The sequence below is a fragment of the Falco peregrinus genome, chromosome 3, assembly GCF_023634155.1.
Source record: "Falco peregrinus isolate bFalPer1 chromosome 3, bFalPer1.pri, whole genome shotgun sequence".
Classification (NCBI taxonomy): Eukaryota; Metazoa; Chordata; class Aves; order Falconiformes; family Falconidae; genus Falco; species Falco peregrinus.
Genome location: NC_073723.1, coordinates 70,077,676 through 70,095,514, shown reverse-complemented (window position 1 = coordinate 70,095,514; position 17,839 = coordinate 70,077,676). Strand labels below are relative to the sequence as shown.

At 41.5% G+C, this 17,839-nt stretch overlaps 1 protein-coding gene across 4 annotated transcripts in view; it reads left to right on the top strand.

Moving 5' to 3' along the window:
- Positions 1–17,839, top strand: part of ZNF516 (zinc finger protein 516) — a 124,705-nt gene that overhangs the window by 35,132 nt on the left and 71,734 nt on the right. For all 4 annotated transcript variants that reach the window (XM_055799223.1, XM_055799221.1, XM_055799222.1 and 1 more), the window contains exon 2: positions 9,674–11,700. In XM_055799223.1, the coding sequence (XP_055655198.1) occupies positions 9,795–11,700 (1,906 nt within the window). In that variant the 5' untranslated portion in view covers positions 9,674–9,794. The remainder of the gene's footprint in view (positions 1–9,673; positions 11,701–17,839) is intronic.

Genomic DNA, 17,839 nt, shown 5'->3' with positions numbered 1-17,839 from the left:
TAAGTAACCTAACAACGGAAAATGAGGTTCTGGCAGTGTGTGTTTTGTGAGTTTTGCGTTGCTTCTCAGTGCTAAACAGTGCTGTCTCAGAAGGTAATGTTTAACAGAATGCTTTTATGACTTATTGCGTATGATTATTTCTTGTATTTCAGGGCACTGTTTCTCTCCCTTTCCCCTCTGCCCTTTCTTTTCTCCTTCTGTTCCTCCCCACCCCCCACCCCTGCAATCTTTTTACTCTGTAAAATGGGATTTTGGGAAGAGAGAAGTCTAGCCAAAAAGCTTGGTTCAGTGCTTTACAATTCCTTTATAATACTGGTGGGTGGGAAGTAAACAAACAACTTGCCGGTGTTACTTGGGAATAATTTTTTGTTACAGTAGGGCTTTAATAGTTAATCAAACAACACTGTTATAATTCTAAATCTGTTAACAGGTTAACGCTTGGCAACACTTCTATTTATAAGGTAATGATTTTACTGCAGGAATTGGAGCAGTAGGATATATTAGGTATAAGAGAAACTAATTTATTACCTTGAATTTCTTAATTCTCCACACAGCTTATTTCATAGCAACGCACCCTAGAAATAATCTTTACCTTCCATTGACCTGCTGAACACATAGCTGGAGCTAGTAAATTTGCTTGGTGTTAAACATACAGGTTTTTAAGTTTGAGGTCTGCTATGGGCAAGTCATTACACTAGTGCTGTATGAATGTACTAAAACACTGAAGTTTGTTCCTTACTGGTGTATTTGTTAGTTTGTGACAGGGAGGAATTTGGGCACTTACGGCAACATTGATTCATGTTAACTTTTGCTAGGGTAGGAAATCAACAATTCAAAATGTTTACTTTTAATTATGCTTATGTTTTTCTTGCATTCAGGTCTTGATTGAGACAGCACAAAGGCATTCTGGTTTTAGCTAGTGGTATAGCTTCTCATTTGATACAAATTGATTTCATGGCACTGTGTGCACTTACGGCAGCTGAGGATGTGGTTTGTGTGTAGCTTGCATTGATGGGGCAGATGAGAGGGGTAGCAAGAAGGGGTATGTGTGTGCGATGTACTGCAGTCCTGCATTTTCTTCCAGCTGATGATCCAGTCCCTGTCCTTCTGCAGATAATGTAAAAATAAAACTAACTTTTTCCTTGTCATGATGCTGCAAATAAAACCAAGATACTTCCCCACCCCCCTCCCCCCCCCTTTTTACCATACAAACTGAGCACGTAACAGTATACTGGCAGGAAAATATCTTGCCCATACAGTTTGAAATCAGCTGCCATGCTGAAGATTTAAAATGGCCATGTTACAAGTCTGGGTAGATTGCTTTGCAGTGGGAACCCTAACAAGATCATTAAATATAAAAGTGCTGTTGGACACTGGGAAAATGCTGTGCTGCCCATGTATATGTGCATCTCTATAGACATGCATGAATAGACAGCATCAATGCCATTGATTTGAGTAAGGAGGTAATACACAGTATTGAGGTGACTTTGCTTGTATTTGTAACTGACATAGTTTGGTTTCCTACTATCAGAATTGTGGCTGTTTCAACTTTTATTTTACAGTACTTGAGAATATGAAGACATTAAAGTAACTTGCTCAGTGGGTGTGGCCAAATAGGAACACATTATTGTTACATTGAAGTAAAATGGAAAGCTTTTTTTGTTTGCTTTTTAAAAGAATTTTTTGAATCTAAGATGATGCTTATATTCAGAATTAGTGATGCTGTTACAGCACGTCAAAATAAGAGCCTTTGACTTTCCAACATATATCATTAATGACCCTAGGAAAAAAAAAAAATCACATCTGCACGAGTGCCGTTCTTGGCTTTTCTAGGGCTGATCAATAATCACATTGTGTATTCATTCCCCCTAGCCCCCCACCCTGTGAGGTCAACTTTAACTACTAGTCTTTATATTTCAGAAAAAGGACATAGACTGCCTTATGCATTAGTAATATTGACCTTAATGTTTCCTTTGGATGTAATTTACTGTTACCCATCAAAAAAAATCAGGGTGGGTTTTTTTTTGTTTGTTTGCTTTGGTGGGTTTTTTTTTGTGTTTGGGTTTTTTTGGGTTTTTTTTTTGTTTTGTTTTTTTTAAAATTTAAATACTTCATCTGTCATTTTTCAGGACAGCTTTTCTCCTCTTCATCCTTCTGGTGCTGTGTTGAGAGGTCTAGGTAGGAATTGGACTGAGGATGCTGAGTTTTGCTATGGTTGTGCTATTTAAATGCATCCTCTCTTGATTGTATCGAAGCATGTGACAGTGACAATGGGAGAACAATTTCAGGGCCCTGTGTCTGGATGGTAACACAGCTGCTGCAATAAAGTCTTGTTATGGTTGACCAATCACATTTGGACAGTTATTTTTAATTAGAAGTTTTTACCTTGCGTTAGAAAATAGTTTGCAGCAAACTGGTAGATACTTGGGTGAAGTTGGTTTTATCTTCTTGCCTTGAAAGATTAATGTTGCTTTTTTGTTTTGTCCTACAGCCAGAATAAGTAGTCTTGAAAGAATTTTGTCTTTAAAAGATGTTGGGTTTTTTGGGGTTTTGTTTGTGTGGTTTTTGTTTGGGGTGTGTGTGTGATTTTTGGTTGTGGGTTTTTTTTGTGTGGGGGTTTTTTTGTTTTTTTTTTTTTTTAATTGTGGACTATAGTGTAGTGGTCTCCAGCAACTGCTGTAAAATAAAGGGTTATTGTGGGTAGGTCTGTCAGTGTTAGACATCACCACTGGTTTTAAGTCTTGTGATGGCATTTTGTGATTTCTGTATTGTTGTTTTTTTCCATGAAAGTACTAGTGATACTGGTTCCCTTTTATTCATTTCTTCATATTAGAGGGGAAATGTATTTTGTTCATAATGGATTATTGATTGGTCTGCGAACAGCAGAAGCCCCAAGGCCTTGTCATCAATGGTACTTACTCTCCCAATAGTGAATGCATCACTTCATGCAGCTATTCGCAACCCCAGTCTGTAGAATATAAGCCCCTAATTGTTACTCTTGTGCAGCGCAGTTTTTAGGGAGAGGAACTCTTCATTGTCATTATGGGATTTTCCCCCTCAATTTGTTCAAAGAATAGTCCCATTGTTTTGGTAGCAAGATAAAGCTTGTCCTGGATGTTAATGATATATTTCAATTCATTGCTTAGAATACTACAGTGTAACTAATAAAGTACATTTCTTTGTCTCCCAGAAGACAAACACGCACAGTATACTAAAACACAAAATATGTACTGAGTGGGTGACAGCCCTGTGTTTCTCAACATACCCTGTTCCAGTGCAAAAGCGCTCACCCCTCTCACTCCTCAATTGCTTCTTGAGGAGCCACAAAAAATCTGGGTTGCAGAGGTTTTGCTGACTTTATTTTGGGAGGGATCACCTTGCTGCAAATGCCTACCTCCAGCTTTTCCAGCATTGATGTTTTTATCTTTATTTCAGTGTATTCTTTCCTCTGCGAAGGGTGTGGTGTTGGTTGAGAAAGGCCCGACTCTGCTTTTGCAGCCCTGGCTGCTGCTCTGAAGCCTGCTGCAAAATGTCATTAGCTCATGGAGGGAGAAAGACACAAAAACACATGATGTATTTAGTGAAGCTCAAAATAATATCTCAGGGTTCAGACAGCAAACTTCTCAAGTGGGAAGAGCTTCCCCAGCTGCAGGGGAAGGCTGATTTAAAATAATTAAAAAAGTATTGCAAAATGTTGCTGAAGGTTTTTATAAAGCCTAAGTGGAAGTGGACTAATAGAAATTCCTTGTTTGTTTTTCCAGGAGCTTTTTATGTTTCCTTTCCAATCTTGTGTCAGTTTTGGCAAGCTTAAACAAACTTCAGGAGGTCTGTTGTCAAGATTGCTGCTCTTAATAATTGAAGAAATTTGAAAATTTGAGAGCCTTCTACAGCTGGCACAAGATTTTTGGATAGCTTTTTATTGGGTTAGTTTGGATTACTCTCAGAAAATCAATTCAGAGTATGCTGCCTTTTACCTAAGGGCAAGTTTAGTCTGTAGGTTGCAGAATGCCAGGATTTCCTGCAAATTCAGGTATGGCTTACTATTTAAACATATGCTCACTTTTCTACCCTCTGGTGTAGTCTGAAGGATGCTTGAGGCAGTAAAGGGTCTTTAGGCTAGTGACATGGTCTGTAAGAGGCATTTCAGTAGGACTGGTGCCTAAATGAGGATGGCAGGATGGAGCCTTTAATCAGGGTGGTGGACTGATGACCCTCATGGGATCTGGGTGTTCAGAAGAAGCCACGACCACAAAATGAGGAGGAGGGTGTTCAGGTAGTGCAAGGCTGATGTGTGTGAAGGACCGTGTTTCTGCAGCCTGGGGAGAAGACAGGGAGGGGGAGAAAGGTCTCTGTGGTCCAGTGAGCACGAAGGCTGGTGTCGCACTTGTAAAACATTCTGTCTTTCATCCACTCTTTCCCTGCACTTAACTCTCTTCTGGCCTCTTCACTCTGAACAGCAGAGTTTGGCTCTGGGGCAACCTGAGCCTTCTCAAATCAGGAGAGATCAGCTGTCCAGGCTGCTGTTCTTTGAAAGATACAACTTTCTCAAATTCACTGCGATGTTTACATGTTATGTCCTATCATTTCATCATCTAGAAGGAATTTCAGTAAGATATTTTTTCCACAAGATCACGCCTCACAGTGTTGGTCTATTTTTTTTTTTAAAAGTCATTGTTTCTTTTGGCACGGGAACACGGTGGAGTGATTGCAGTGTATATTTAAACATCTTGGAGATTAGAGGGGTGATATTTCTCTAGTGCATTTATCTTTCACATGAGACTTGGAATACTCACACCCAAACTGAACGCAGTTTGTTTTAAAATATTCACTGTGCTGTTTGAATAGGTCTGTGTAGCTTCCCAGATTTTATGTTCTTATTTATTACTTACTGAAGAGTTTTCCCTTCTTGCCACTACAGCCCATGCAATATAATTTTTAAAGTTAGGTTTAATAGAGAATTTAAAAAAGAATGTATAGCCTTCTGTATGTTGGAACAGGAATTTTCTTTCATGTTTCCTCTGTCTGCACTTCACAGGTTATTTGTATGTAAGAAATGAACTTGCAATTACTTTTTCAGTATGGTATCTTGCATTCTGTTTTTCAATTTCCTTGTGTTGTTTATTTCCAATTTCTTTCCAAGAGGCATAAAAGGTCCCTAAAGGGGTCTGTCTTGCCCTGCGGGGAGTCCTCACAGTGTACCTGGTCCTTTTCCAGGATGTGCAGGTGGCATGAAGAGAATAGGTATTTCAGAGTGCTTCTGTTTCATTTAAAGTGATCTTCCTCTGTATTTTTATGCATGCTTCACGTCAAGACTATGTGAGAGTCTTGTAGGAGCTGTGAGGACGATGCAACTATGCACCAGTGTATCTGCCACTCTGCCAGCCGGGATGGACTACCATGGCCTTGCTGGGGAGGTCGTGGCTGATGCTGGGAAAGTCACCCAGGCTCCCTAGTGAGAGCAGGTTGCTTTGGCCAAATGTATTTTCTCTCAAGCCAAGAACTCTCTCTGAGTTAGTTTTAGAGAAGTTTTGATGCCTAGACATTTGAAATAGAGTTGAGTCTGACAATACGTGGCTCAAGCTTGTAGGAAAACTTGTTTTCCCTTCAGAGGGTGGGAGGATAAAAAAAAAAAGTCTTATTTTTATTTGTTCCCATGTGGGTCAAGGCAAAGACTCTCTGTGAGGCAGTGGGTGCAGGAACAAGCCTTGTAACTAAAATATTTGGCTGAGCAAAAACGTTTCTGGCATGCCGCAACCTCCTGTTGTTGGGTCTTTGTGTTTCTCTTCCACCTTGCTTTATATACCAAACCTGCATGTAAACAAGCGATGACGTTAAGTGCCTCAGTGTATTTTAAAGGGGATGAAAATGCCTCCCCGACACTGGCCAGCCACTTCTTTTGTGGACTGCTGATCCCTAGTTCAACAAAAAGAAGTGAATCTAGTTTATATGCCCCTTAGAGTATCAACCCCCAGCTCAAGGAGTTGTATGGCATTTGGCATGGGCTACAATGCCATTAAACCACACAAAATATTTAAAAGACTATATATGAATTTACAGTTCACATTCACTTGCATTTCCCTATGGCTTGCCTCTGTGCTAGTGGGGGATCTCCGTGCTGTGACAGTCTGGGCGAAATCTGTTGGCTGGATGTGGCTCCACTATGGATTCTGTGTGACAAGCCGGTGCTCAGGAACTGCAGGGTGAACTTGGACCAAAGCAATGAAAGGTTACTGGTTACTACCTGAAAACACTGAGAGTTGAAACATTTTTTAGTAGCCTTAGGGTAGCTGGAGGTGGCCATATTCCACGTGTGCTGAAAGAGAATTATTTCACAGCACTTTCAGGTTTTTAATTATTTCAAAATACAAATAATTGTTATCATTGCAGTCAGCTAGAAAGAAACAGAAATAGCTATGGCAAAATCTTACTGGCAGCAGAAGAGTGATCAGTGTAATTTGATTTACCAGTTGATGTCTTTCATCCCCATGCCATCTTTGATGTTGAAATAATTGCTTAGTAATTAACGACAAGGTGGAAATTACTAGGCCATAATGTTGTTTTCTATTGAGTAGGGTTCTTTACAAATGGTCTTTTCCTCATTTTCTAAGTTCAGTCTTCTGATTTGAAGCTTTTTTTCGAAAGTTGTAGGTTTTATTTTGTTTTTTGCTCCTTCTTTCCAATGAATGCTGGCTTTGTTGTTCTGGAAAGAGCCCCTCTAAAAGAATTCCTTTTAAGTGGTACTCAAATGATGTGAGAGGGGAATTGTAAGTTGTTTGTATATGTTTGTGTCCATCGATTTACCAAGGCCTAAAGGATAAAAAATCTCCACACAGTGCAACTTAGATTGGATGAACATCTGTCTTCCCCCTGGAATTTCTGTCTGTGGAAGATCAAGCTTGAAATTTTGTGACTTCTGTTAATGTGTATGAATTCAGATAATTAAAATGTAGGAATACTGTCTTTCAACTTTTAAAGTTATAAATTGCAGTTTATTGGCTAAGCTAAAGTAATGAAAATGAAACAATTTTCTGAGAATATTTTGGTTGATTTTTTGATATATTGAAGATGATAATGCTTCCATTAAGTATTTTAGAATAATAAAATAATCCCCCCCCCCCCCCCCCATTTAATATAGGGTTAGAGGGATCTCCTGTGAGCTGTGAGTGGGCTAATATCCATCTTACAAGTAGTGCCTTCTTCATATCCTCATTTTCATATTTCACTTTAATTAATGAAAATACTCTAAATAATTAAAGTGAAATATGTCAAGACTAGGTGCAGGGAAGCTGTGGCCAAGTAAACAGAGGGACTCTGAAGCTCTGGATTTACATGCCCCTGAACTGCTGCATACAGCGTTCTTGTCTAAGTTTGGCTTTTGAAGCTCTTTTGAACTTTCAGACAGGAAACACTGTAGAAAGTTTGGTTAAAATGGGATCTACATTTAAAACAAAAAAAAAAAACCCAACCCCCAAACTAAGGTCACTAGTCAAAAACTCAGCCTACCAATAAGCAGTGTTCTCACTGGTATAAAGTATAGAAAATGCATGATGTAGAAAATATTGTATAAAATCCCTGGGAAAATCTGTCCCTGAAGCTTGCCATCTTTTTTTCTGCAGTGGTGCAGAACATTTCAGAAGAAGCTGTTGCTTGTTCAAGTTTGCAATCATGTTAAATTCAAGAAGTTACCCTGGTGTTTCTTTTCAGGATTTAGTGAGTTTTAGGTTAATTCTTTGATTATAAGACAATATGGCTTGTTACTTGGCAGATTTAGATTATGGGTCAGATAAGTAAGGTGTAACTCTGAATTGTTTCATCCATAAATTTGCTGTGTAAACTGCATTCTGCATTTGTATGTGCTGTTTGGCAGGTTCACCACAACTTCCAGTGGCTTTCATCCTTTATATACCCAGGGAGTTTCTTCTGAGGCTGCCCCTCAGTTTGGTTTTAAGTGGCTAATTTCAGAGATTAATTTAGATACACTTGCTTCTGAACCGCCTGCTCATATGGACTTCCGAATTAGTGTGATCTGATCTGCTCTTTTTTTTTTTTTTCAGTCATAATAAATCATTCATATATAAAATTTCTTCATTCGGGAAATGAAATTGCATTTGTAACATGTCCCTTACTTACTACTGTCAGCTTTCTGAGGAAAAAGTAGTTTGGGTAGGTGCTGTTGATAACTCCTCACGCACTGAATAGATACTAGATACACAGAAAATCAAACTCAGAAACAAATGGTCTTGCAGCATATAAAAGGGCTAGATTAACTTAAACACAATGAAGTTACTCTATAATGTAACTGAGATGAGTATTGCGTCAGTTTTACCTTGCTTTTTGTTAGGCTCTTGCTGGTGATGGGGTTAGACTATTTACATATCGAAGAGGCTCAGAGGTGAATACAATGAGAAACTTTAAAATTTGCAGCTGTAGATCTGTAGCTCTTTATTGTCATAGATGTCGAGTGATGGATGTGTGACTATAGAGTCCTTTTATTGCTCGGTGCATTTTTAGCGATGTTTTAAGAAACTGATGTTTTCTTAATGTAGTAACGGGTTGGTTCCCTATTTACTAGAGAATATAGTATCCTTTGATCTTAGCCATGTGGTGTTTGTAGTATTTAATGAGGATAGGAAGGGGGCAAGGTTTTTGTTTTACAGTGTGGTAATGGGAAATGAAGCAATCTATGGAGATCTTAACCGTGGGTTCTTGCATATACAAGGTAGAGAGTTGCTGGTGTGTTGCAGCTGGCATTGCTGAGGCAGATATTGATGCTTGCATTTAATCATGACAAGATACAAAAGCTTTTAGACTTCTGTTAATCTGTTTTGTTAATCAAAGCTGTTTCTTGTTTTGTTTGTTTGCTTATGGTTAAGATTCTGTTTCACTGAGGTGCTGTGGTCTCCTGTGTGTCTTGTTGACATAAATTGTTCACTTTTAAGATCATTTGATACATACACACATTATCAGTTGACTTTGTTAGATTGAGACTAAATATTACACTTTGAGGTGTTTTTTTTTTTTTTCTTCATTGTCCGTCAGGAAATAGTTTTTTCTGAATGCTTTGTCAGGCTCTGGATTCTTGTTTTCTCTCTAATCAAAGTACTGAGCGTCGTCAGCCTCTGCGCCTGCTCTGTGCATGCCACATCAGGCACAGCAGAGCTGTCTGAGACACGAAGTAATGCAGTTGCCAGCAGGAATATGATACTTGCTAAAGTCTCTAGAAAAGCCTTTTATCTTTGGCAAGTAAGTATTTTACATGAAATTACACATGATGGTAAAGCCACAGTTTTAAAGTGTAATAACCCCCTCAAGAAATGTTTTCCTCATTTAAGGTGTATTTTTAGCCACTTCTGCCTGGTTTTAAAATAAAAAATATTTTTAGAGTTTGCCCTTTTTTAAAGACACTGTGATGTCAGTGTATGTAAATGAATGTTTGCTGTTTGCTCTTTTTTGGATTTTACTTGCTTATTAATGATGCTTGCTGTTGAAGTCTAGAATATCAGCAAAAGGAGAAGCTGCTGCTTTTTGGTGCAATAAATTGTAGTATTGCGTGCTTCTGAATGTGGGGTGAGTGATAGAAGCCGTTCTATTAAAAATATGAAGAGGTTTAAACATATTTAAGAACATGCTTATGCAATTTCTGTACCTTTGTCTGATTTTGTTCTTATTTCAGGTGATCTATGCCATCTGCTTACAGAGCACACAGAAATAAATTGGTGCTTCGGACTCCAGCAGCTGAAAGGAGAAACATTACTCTGAGAATGAAGCAATAAAACATCTCCCTGCAGAACCGTATGATTGAAAACGTGGTCCAGCCCTCCTCTGCTGCCGGACATGCTTTTGTCGTCCTGCCGCACTCACCTGATGTTGCAGTGATACAGATGGATCATAGTAGAGGGGCAGAAATGGAGTTACGGAGATCCTCCAGCCCAGGCAAGCTAAGCAAGAATGACATGGATACTGATAAGACCATGTGCCACAGCTGCTGCATCTGCGGTAAAAGTTTCCCTTTTCAGAGCTCTTTATCACAGCACATGAGGAAGCACACGGGTGAGAAGCCCTACAAATGCCCATACTGTGATCACAGAGCTTCCCAAAAGGGCAACCTGAAGATCCACATCCGTAGTCACAGAACAGGCACTTTAAGTCAGGGGCACGAGGCAGAGATGGGAGAAGGGCAGCTGGGGGAGATGGGCGTTTCGGAGGGCCTCGGTGGGTGCACCAGCCCCACTAAAAGTACGTCCGCCTGCAACAAGATCTTGAATGGTACTGCTCAGGTAGATAGCAGCAAGATCTTGTTGAGAAGCAGCAAGAAGGAGGTCATAGAGGTGGCGCCAGCTGAGGAGGATGGCAAGCTGACCTCTTATCAATGCACCTTCTGCAAAAACAAATTTGAAAGGAAGAAGGACCTGGAGCAGCACCTGCACCAGGTCCACAAACCGTTCAAGTGCAGGCTGTGTAGCTACATGACCCTGAGGGAGGAGACGCTGTTAAACCACATAGAGAAGGACCATATAACAGCTCAGGTCCCAAATGGGGAGGCCTATGCCGAAAACTGCAAGAGTGAGCTGAGCACAGGCGAGTTTCCGTGTGAGGTCTGTGGTCAGACCTTTAGTCAAACCTGGTTCCTGAAAGCTCACATGAAAAAGCACAGGGGGTCATTTGATCACGGCTGCCACATTTGTGGCAGGAGATTCAAAGAACCCTGGTTTCTCAAAAACCATATGAAGTCGCATGGCCCCAAGACCGGGAGCAAAAACAAACCAAAAAATGATTTGGAGCTCATAGCCACTATCAATGACGTGATACAGGAGGAGATGATTGTGACCGGCCTGTCTCTGTACGAAGTTTGCACCAAGTGTGGAAATCTGTTTACAAATATGGAAAGCCTGAAAGCGCATAATGCTGTTCACTACCGGGCACAGCGGGGCAGTGCTGGGGATAAAGCCGAGGGCTTAATTGATGGGAGCCTAAGCTCTTCGGTAACGAAGCAGTTTTTCTTGCAGTGTCTCAGTCTAAGGCCATCTGTAGGGCTGGATAGAGTTACAAGAGAACAGCCTGGGAAAAGAGTAGCTGAGCTGGATCCGGTCAGTAGCTACCAAGCTTGGCAGCTGGCCACCAAAGGAAAAGTAGTAGAGCCCTCAGAGTATGTGAAGTATGTGGGATGGGATGAGGCCCTGGCGGATGCAGACGTGACTTATGACAAGGATAAGAGAGAGTATATCCTCGTCAACCAGGAGAAGCGCAAGCGAGACCAGGACTCGCCCAGCTCTTCCAGCAACCCTAAGAAGAAGAGCTGCACCAGTGGGCGCCCGGAGAAAGCTGGTGGTGCCCCGCCAGCAGAGAGCTGCCCTCTTGCCCAGGGGGACCTGGACTACCGCCCCGCCTCACGGCAGAGCCGGCGGGCCACTCAGAACAAGTCCACCGAGTGCTTCGAGTGTGGGAAGATCTTCCGCACCTACCACCAAATGGTGCTGCACTCCCGGGTGCACCGCAAGGAGCGAAGGAGCTGCAGCGAGGGCGGGACAGCCCCCCAGCCCGACCGCTACGGCTCCAGCAGCGAGGAAGGAGACTCGGGGTCTGTCAGCGGGCCCAGCACCCCTGGCTCTGCATCCGCCCCGGAGGACTCGGCCACCTCTGGCTTGGGGGAGGAGGGGGCTGAGGAGAGCTCGGAGGAGGGAGCAGCCAACCCTTCACTAGGTAAGATCACTCCCAGCCTTGTCCTGCTCACTGTCACTGGTCCCTGTGTCTCCCAGAATGGGACATGGTGATGAGCAGAGGGAGAGATGCGTGAAAGCACATGAGAGGTTTAAAGGCAGTGCAGACGGGGTCCCGTGTCTGCTGAGCACTGCTGCTTGTCTCGACATGATGACTTTTTGTTTCTGGTGCAGGTAATAAAAGCAAGATCAGAGGACATCTTCATAAGGTGCAAGTGGACTTGTATTTTGGTGAATGACACCTGAGAAGGATTTTAGTTGCCTATAGCAACACTGTAGGGTAGGGTAATGTCTTCCCTGGATGTCTCTGGCTTTTTTTCCCCAGTTTCTGGGTGTCCTGTACACTGTTCTGCTTGTAGCGTGCAGGTGTAGTAGGGGCACAGAGTGTGTGGTGCAGCCCTGAAGCATGTGAAGTTGTTAATTGCCGGCGTGAGAGGTGTCTCTCTCCTCTTCTCTGCTTCACTTTCCAAATTGTGTTTATAACTCCAAAGGCTATAATTAATCTCTCTGGATTAATGCAGTCCTTTGAGTCCAACACTACTAAATGGAACAAATTATTCTCCAAATAGCAGCAAAGTAAATATTTAAAAGAACACCATTAAGCACTTTTGTATCCTTTTTTTTTTTTATATTTTATTTTTGTTGTTCACCATTCTTTGTTTATAATACCCTTTTAGAAATGTGAGATTAACCATTCTTTCCTTACTAGCCTTGCACAGATTTTTTGTTTTCTGTTTGGTGAACAATAACATTGTCCTCTCATTTTCATTCCTTTTGTTGTGAAGAACATAGTTATCTGTAGAGTTTTAAACACATTTTCAAGACCGTCACAGATGAAGTAATCTGCACCATTGTGGAAGAGGGCGGGTTTATTCAATTAGCTGTGTTCTTTCAGGATTTTACATAATGTTGTGCTTTCTCCTGGCTACAGACCCCACAGCAGCAAAGCAACATTTTCCAGAATTGTGTATCGTTACATGTTTTTCATAAAGTTTTGAAGCAATGTTAGTTATATTTATTTTTTTTCTGTCATTGCACTTCTTTCTTGAAAGTCCCATGTCTTTAGGACAACTGAAGTTGGGGCCAACACTGCTTGGCAATATAACTTTCAAAATGTAAGGCATAGAGTGAAGTGAGCTCCAAAGGACTGAAATTGTAAAAAATTAACCCCATCTGTTTGTCCTTAAACTTACAAGACGGTCCTGAACTTGATTTTGCTACAACTTGGATCAAGTCCCCAGTGGACAAATTGGGTGCACACTAGAACAGAAATGTAAATTAAACCAAGAACTCCCCCTTTTTTTTTTTTAATACTTTCTTGCCCTTTCCATAAACCACAATTCCAAAAAGGCCTAGCGACAAGCTGACTTAAACATTTTCACTGTGATTACTTGCCCAATTAAAAGACTCAAAATGTGGCTTTCCCATCTGCCGTTGGATTTTGGGACACTTTAAACAGAGTTCTTTATGGGAGCATACATACTTAACGTTGTGTGAAAATCCATCAGCTGCCGCCCAAAACACCTCGGTGTAGTTGACACAAGATGTAGTGATAAAACTGTAGATTTGTCTGGAGTTAAATGGGGCTGCCATGTTTTACCATTGTAATGTACAGAGCCCTTATAGAAACTGCTGTGATAGAAAACAGTCTTTCTGGAGACGGGCTGAAAACACAGAAGAACTTTTTTGCTTGATGTTCAAATAGGAAAGCTGTTCTTACGCACTGTCTGTACTAAGCACTTTATTTCTAAGAAGAGGAGCCATCTCATCTCTTTACCCATCCTGCTTCTTGCCTCAACTCAAGCTTTGAGCTCTTGTTGTAGGAGTGGAAGGTGAGAGTTGAAAGTCACACAGCAGTTTCTCTTACAGGAATTAAGGTGACTGGGTTAACCAGTGTCACTAGTCAACACCTGGAAACTTGTTTGTTTAGGTGCCAAATTGGTCCTTCTTTAACTGTAAAGCAGCAGCAGACTGATGGGCCTAAATAAAGGCATATCCTGGAAAAGGAGTGTGTTTGTATTGGTGGGCTTAGAGGGTGGCTGTTGCGTTTTATATTTGCTAACATCACAGCTGAAGAGCTTATCAAGTATTTAACTGGCTAATAAGCAACATTTTTACCTTACAACCAAGAGACATGTTACCCTTGCTTCTTAGAGTTTATTTAAGTAAAATCATTGTGTCAATGAAGTGAACGTTTTTTACACATGACAAAGATTTTTTGGATTTGAGAGAGTTGGCGTTGGTTGGCTTTTTTGGTGGTTTTTTTTTTTTTTTTTTTAGGGACTTTCATAGGTCAATTTTCAAGACTTAAGTTTCTCAGTTTTCTCTTTTTGGTATGCAGATTTACTAACACTGCCTTTATATTGTCTTCTAAGGGACTGATATCCAGCAAGCTGTAGGATTAGTTTTACGCTTCTGTAGACTGCTGCTTTAACTTGAGAGGCTTTCTTTCCCTCCACTACAGAGAGAAACTTAAGGTGTACAGAATGTAGGCCAAATTCTGCCCTCATGCACACCCCTGCTAAAATCAGGTGTTCTGGTATGGCTTTGAAGCACATTTTGTCCTAGAAGTGCTGTGGTTTGCTATCCTCTGCTGCAGCTTTTTGTAGATATTCTTGCAGGCGAAGCTTTTCCATCAAGAGCCATGCTCCAGCCCCACGGACAGCATACCTCTGCAGCAGAGGTGGGAAGCAGCCCTCTGTTCCTGTTCCTACGTGCCTTCTGTGGTATTGTTTTTACTCAGGTTATGGTCAGGAAATTCTTGTGCTGCTCGTAAGGTTATATAATATCTGAGTTTGTTTGTGGGTTTGTTTTCCCGCCCCCCCCCCCCCCCCCCCCCCCCCCCCCCCTTTCTTATTTTTACTGGTTTTCCCCTGATTGACACATTACTATGTTATCCCGGGTCAGAAAAGGGCCTTGAGACTACCAGGCATGGTTGACTGTTGTGGCCTTGACTCAGATGAAAGTACATTTTTGTGTGTTTAATTCGGAATAAACTGAGTAGTCCTGTTGACGCACAGTGTCTTGCAGCAGGGAAACTGGCAGTGCACCTCTGTAGTCACAGGGGGCCAACAGATGTTGGGGCTGAGGGTGAAAGGGTCTGGGTAGCACTGGTAGGGCTCATTTGGAGAAGAGCAAGAGTTGCACTTTACATGTGAAATGGGGTTGAGAGCCTCTAGGGTAGACACTTCTTTGCTCCTAACACATAGGTAATTTGTCACTGCTGTCTATGTACAGATTTCTCAGGCATGGGGGTAGTGTTTGCAAACCCTGCTTATGAGCTGCTAGGACGTAAGCTAGCTGGTTACAAGGTTCTTTCCATCTTGTTGGGAGGAGGGTAAAAATTAGTTTTCTAGAGTCACACGTGGTGTAATGTGTGATACCTTACATACAGAGATATATGTGTACGGTGTATGTGCTTTGTGTGACAGCCATGTGGGAAGTGGTAGCTCAGAGCACATTTGCTGTTAGGAGCAGAGTCTGAACATTCCTGAGGTCTTCCTGCCTCAGATGAATCTTCATTTTTATTTGGCATCAAGCCACTAGCAAACTGTACCTGGATTTCCACTGAGTTGCATCCAGCTCTGTTTGAAGCACCTGTGAGTTGTTGCTCAGCATTTCCCCAGCTTGAGGCTTTTTCTTGGGGTGTGTGTGATTTTCATTTTGAACTAAAAAGTACCCTGGGAGGTATGACTGAGGGAGTAGAGGTTGATAAAAGAGGGAGGGAAAACAGGATTGTGTTGTGTTGGGGTTTTTTTTGTTTTTTGTTTTTTTTTTTAAAAATCTTCCAGCTTCTCAACTAAAATTTAGTTTTAGGAACACCAAAGTAATAATTCAGCCTGCATGCTGAATTCGGTGATGAGTATTTTTACGGCTTGGTGTGGGTCCCTTTCGTTGCCATGCTGTGTTTAGCAGTGATGGTGTTACAGTTTGTTGCATTAGGCACTATGAACTATTCCAGTCCTGAAATGAAGAAGGAAGTATAATTTTTGAGGCTGTAACTGCTGCTGGCAGGTGGGAAGATGAAGAAGTAAAAACGATTTAAGTACCACTTGGGGTATATCACAGGCCTTTGCTGAGCCCCATCAGTAAGGGAGTGCCATGAAGGTACTTCTCTCTGCATGTAAGCGCCAGATAGGGCAGAAAGTAAATGTTGAAAGTAATCTAGGCAGGGGAAGAAAAAGAAAAGGAGTGTTATATAGGAATAAAGGAGAGGAATGCTACTTCTAGCCTGACCTTGTCAGGGTAGCATGGCAGGGAAAGGAGAGGGTGCTGCACCTTGGAATGCCACTTCCAGTGAAAACCATCTTGTCCATTTTGTTTCCTGTATCTCTTGCCTCTTCTGTCCCTTTTCTTTTCTTTTTTTTTTTTCTTTTCTTCATTCTGTTGGACTGGATTTTTGAAATGCTTTAAGGAGGGACTGATTCACCCTTACTCAACACATGCTGTTTTTATTAGGTTGGCTAATGTGGGAAGGGGCTGATGGTGAGTGAGAAATGGCACGCTAGGCCCCATACAGACATAGCTTTAGGCCCTGGGAGCTCATAGTCTGGCTAGATGAGGTCGGCACAAGAGGCAGGATTGCACAGGATACAAAAAAAACCCTACAAACAACCCAAACAATGAATGCAAAACTGGTGTGTGGCTGCATTTGGTTTGTGGTGGTGTGGTGGGACTCAGGAGAAGATGAACTCCCTGAAGGGGCGAGACAAGAGATGCGGGAGTAGGGTGCAGGGAGGAGAAAAAGGGGAATAGAGGACAGAGAGAAGGACCTTGGTGAGGGGAGCTGTGCTGTGCGATGAGGTTTCACAGAGGAGGGAAGGCTGACAAGAGCTGTGGGATGGTGTTGGGTTCCAACCCTCCAAGGCAGTGCCGGGGTGCTAGGTGTCCTGCACTGAAGCCGTGAGGCCTTGTGATGCCCCACACTCAGAGGCTGGTAACTCCAACAGGATTTCCATGTGAAAACCAAATCTGGAGTAGTCACACCAGTGGGAGACAGCAAAGGAGCTTGCATTGTCCACACCAGCCAGGGGACCCGCTGGCTTGTTAGCAATCTGCTAATTGACCGAACTCCTAGCTCCTTCCTTAGTTTTAAGTTAAGCCAAAAAAAAAAAAAAAAAAAAAAGGCAGTGCCTGTTTTTGGAGCTCTTTGTTTGCATTTGTTACATTTTAAAAACCCTTCAGAAATTCACAGCCAGACACTGATTTAGTGTCTTTATTAGTAAATTGAAGAAGAGACTGCTGCCTGTGAATTGCTTACACATTATACAAACAGGGGAACGTAACACATTCCATTTATCCTAGGCCTGTTAGAAGAAAATCCCATATGTAAATTGGAATGTTTGAACAGAAACATAACAACATTAGGAAGTTTTGTGAAAGAAGAGTAGGAGGGGATTTATGAAGCATAAATTTGGACTTTGTTTTGCTCAGTTATAAATTACAACAAAACCAAGAGCTGGAACTTCAACGGAAAGTGCCTACTTTTGTAAGGCTTTTGATTTAAGATAAAAGTAAAAACTGTCCAGAGTTGCTTTAGGTTTCCAGTAAAATGGCAAGGCTGTAATTTGGGGGAGGAGTGGAACAGTAAGAGTAAAACAGTTAAGTAAGTGAAAATAGAAAAATAAAAATGTATAGTAACTCCAAAGAAGAGAAGAAGATAGTCCTAGTAAATGTTTTTTTCTGCTGCCAAAGTGATTGCATGAAACATAGCTGCCAGTATCCAGTACCAGGATTTCATTGTTCTGCTTCATATGAAGAAATGGTTCCTCTGTGTGCAAGGCAAGTCCTCTCCACTATTTAAAAATCAAACATTCTTACTATATATCTTAATCAAATAACTACACTTTAGATGCTTCTCGTGCCAGACTCACTTTACTGTAAATCCCACGGTATCGTGCCACTGAAGGCAGTGCTGTTGGGGCATTTTACGCTAAGTGAAGATCTTGTTCTGTATGCACAGTCTTAAGTATGTTGAAGTTACTTAGCATATTTGTTTTGCAGAATAAGCATACAATAAATTGGAGAATGTCTGAGTGCTGGACAATTGGTAACTACTGCATCAAGCTTCCAAGAAATGAGGCAGTTTCAAGGAAGAACGATGTCTTGGTGGCTTCGATTAG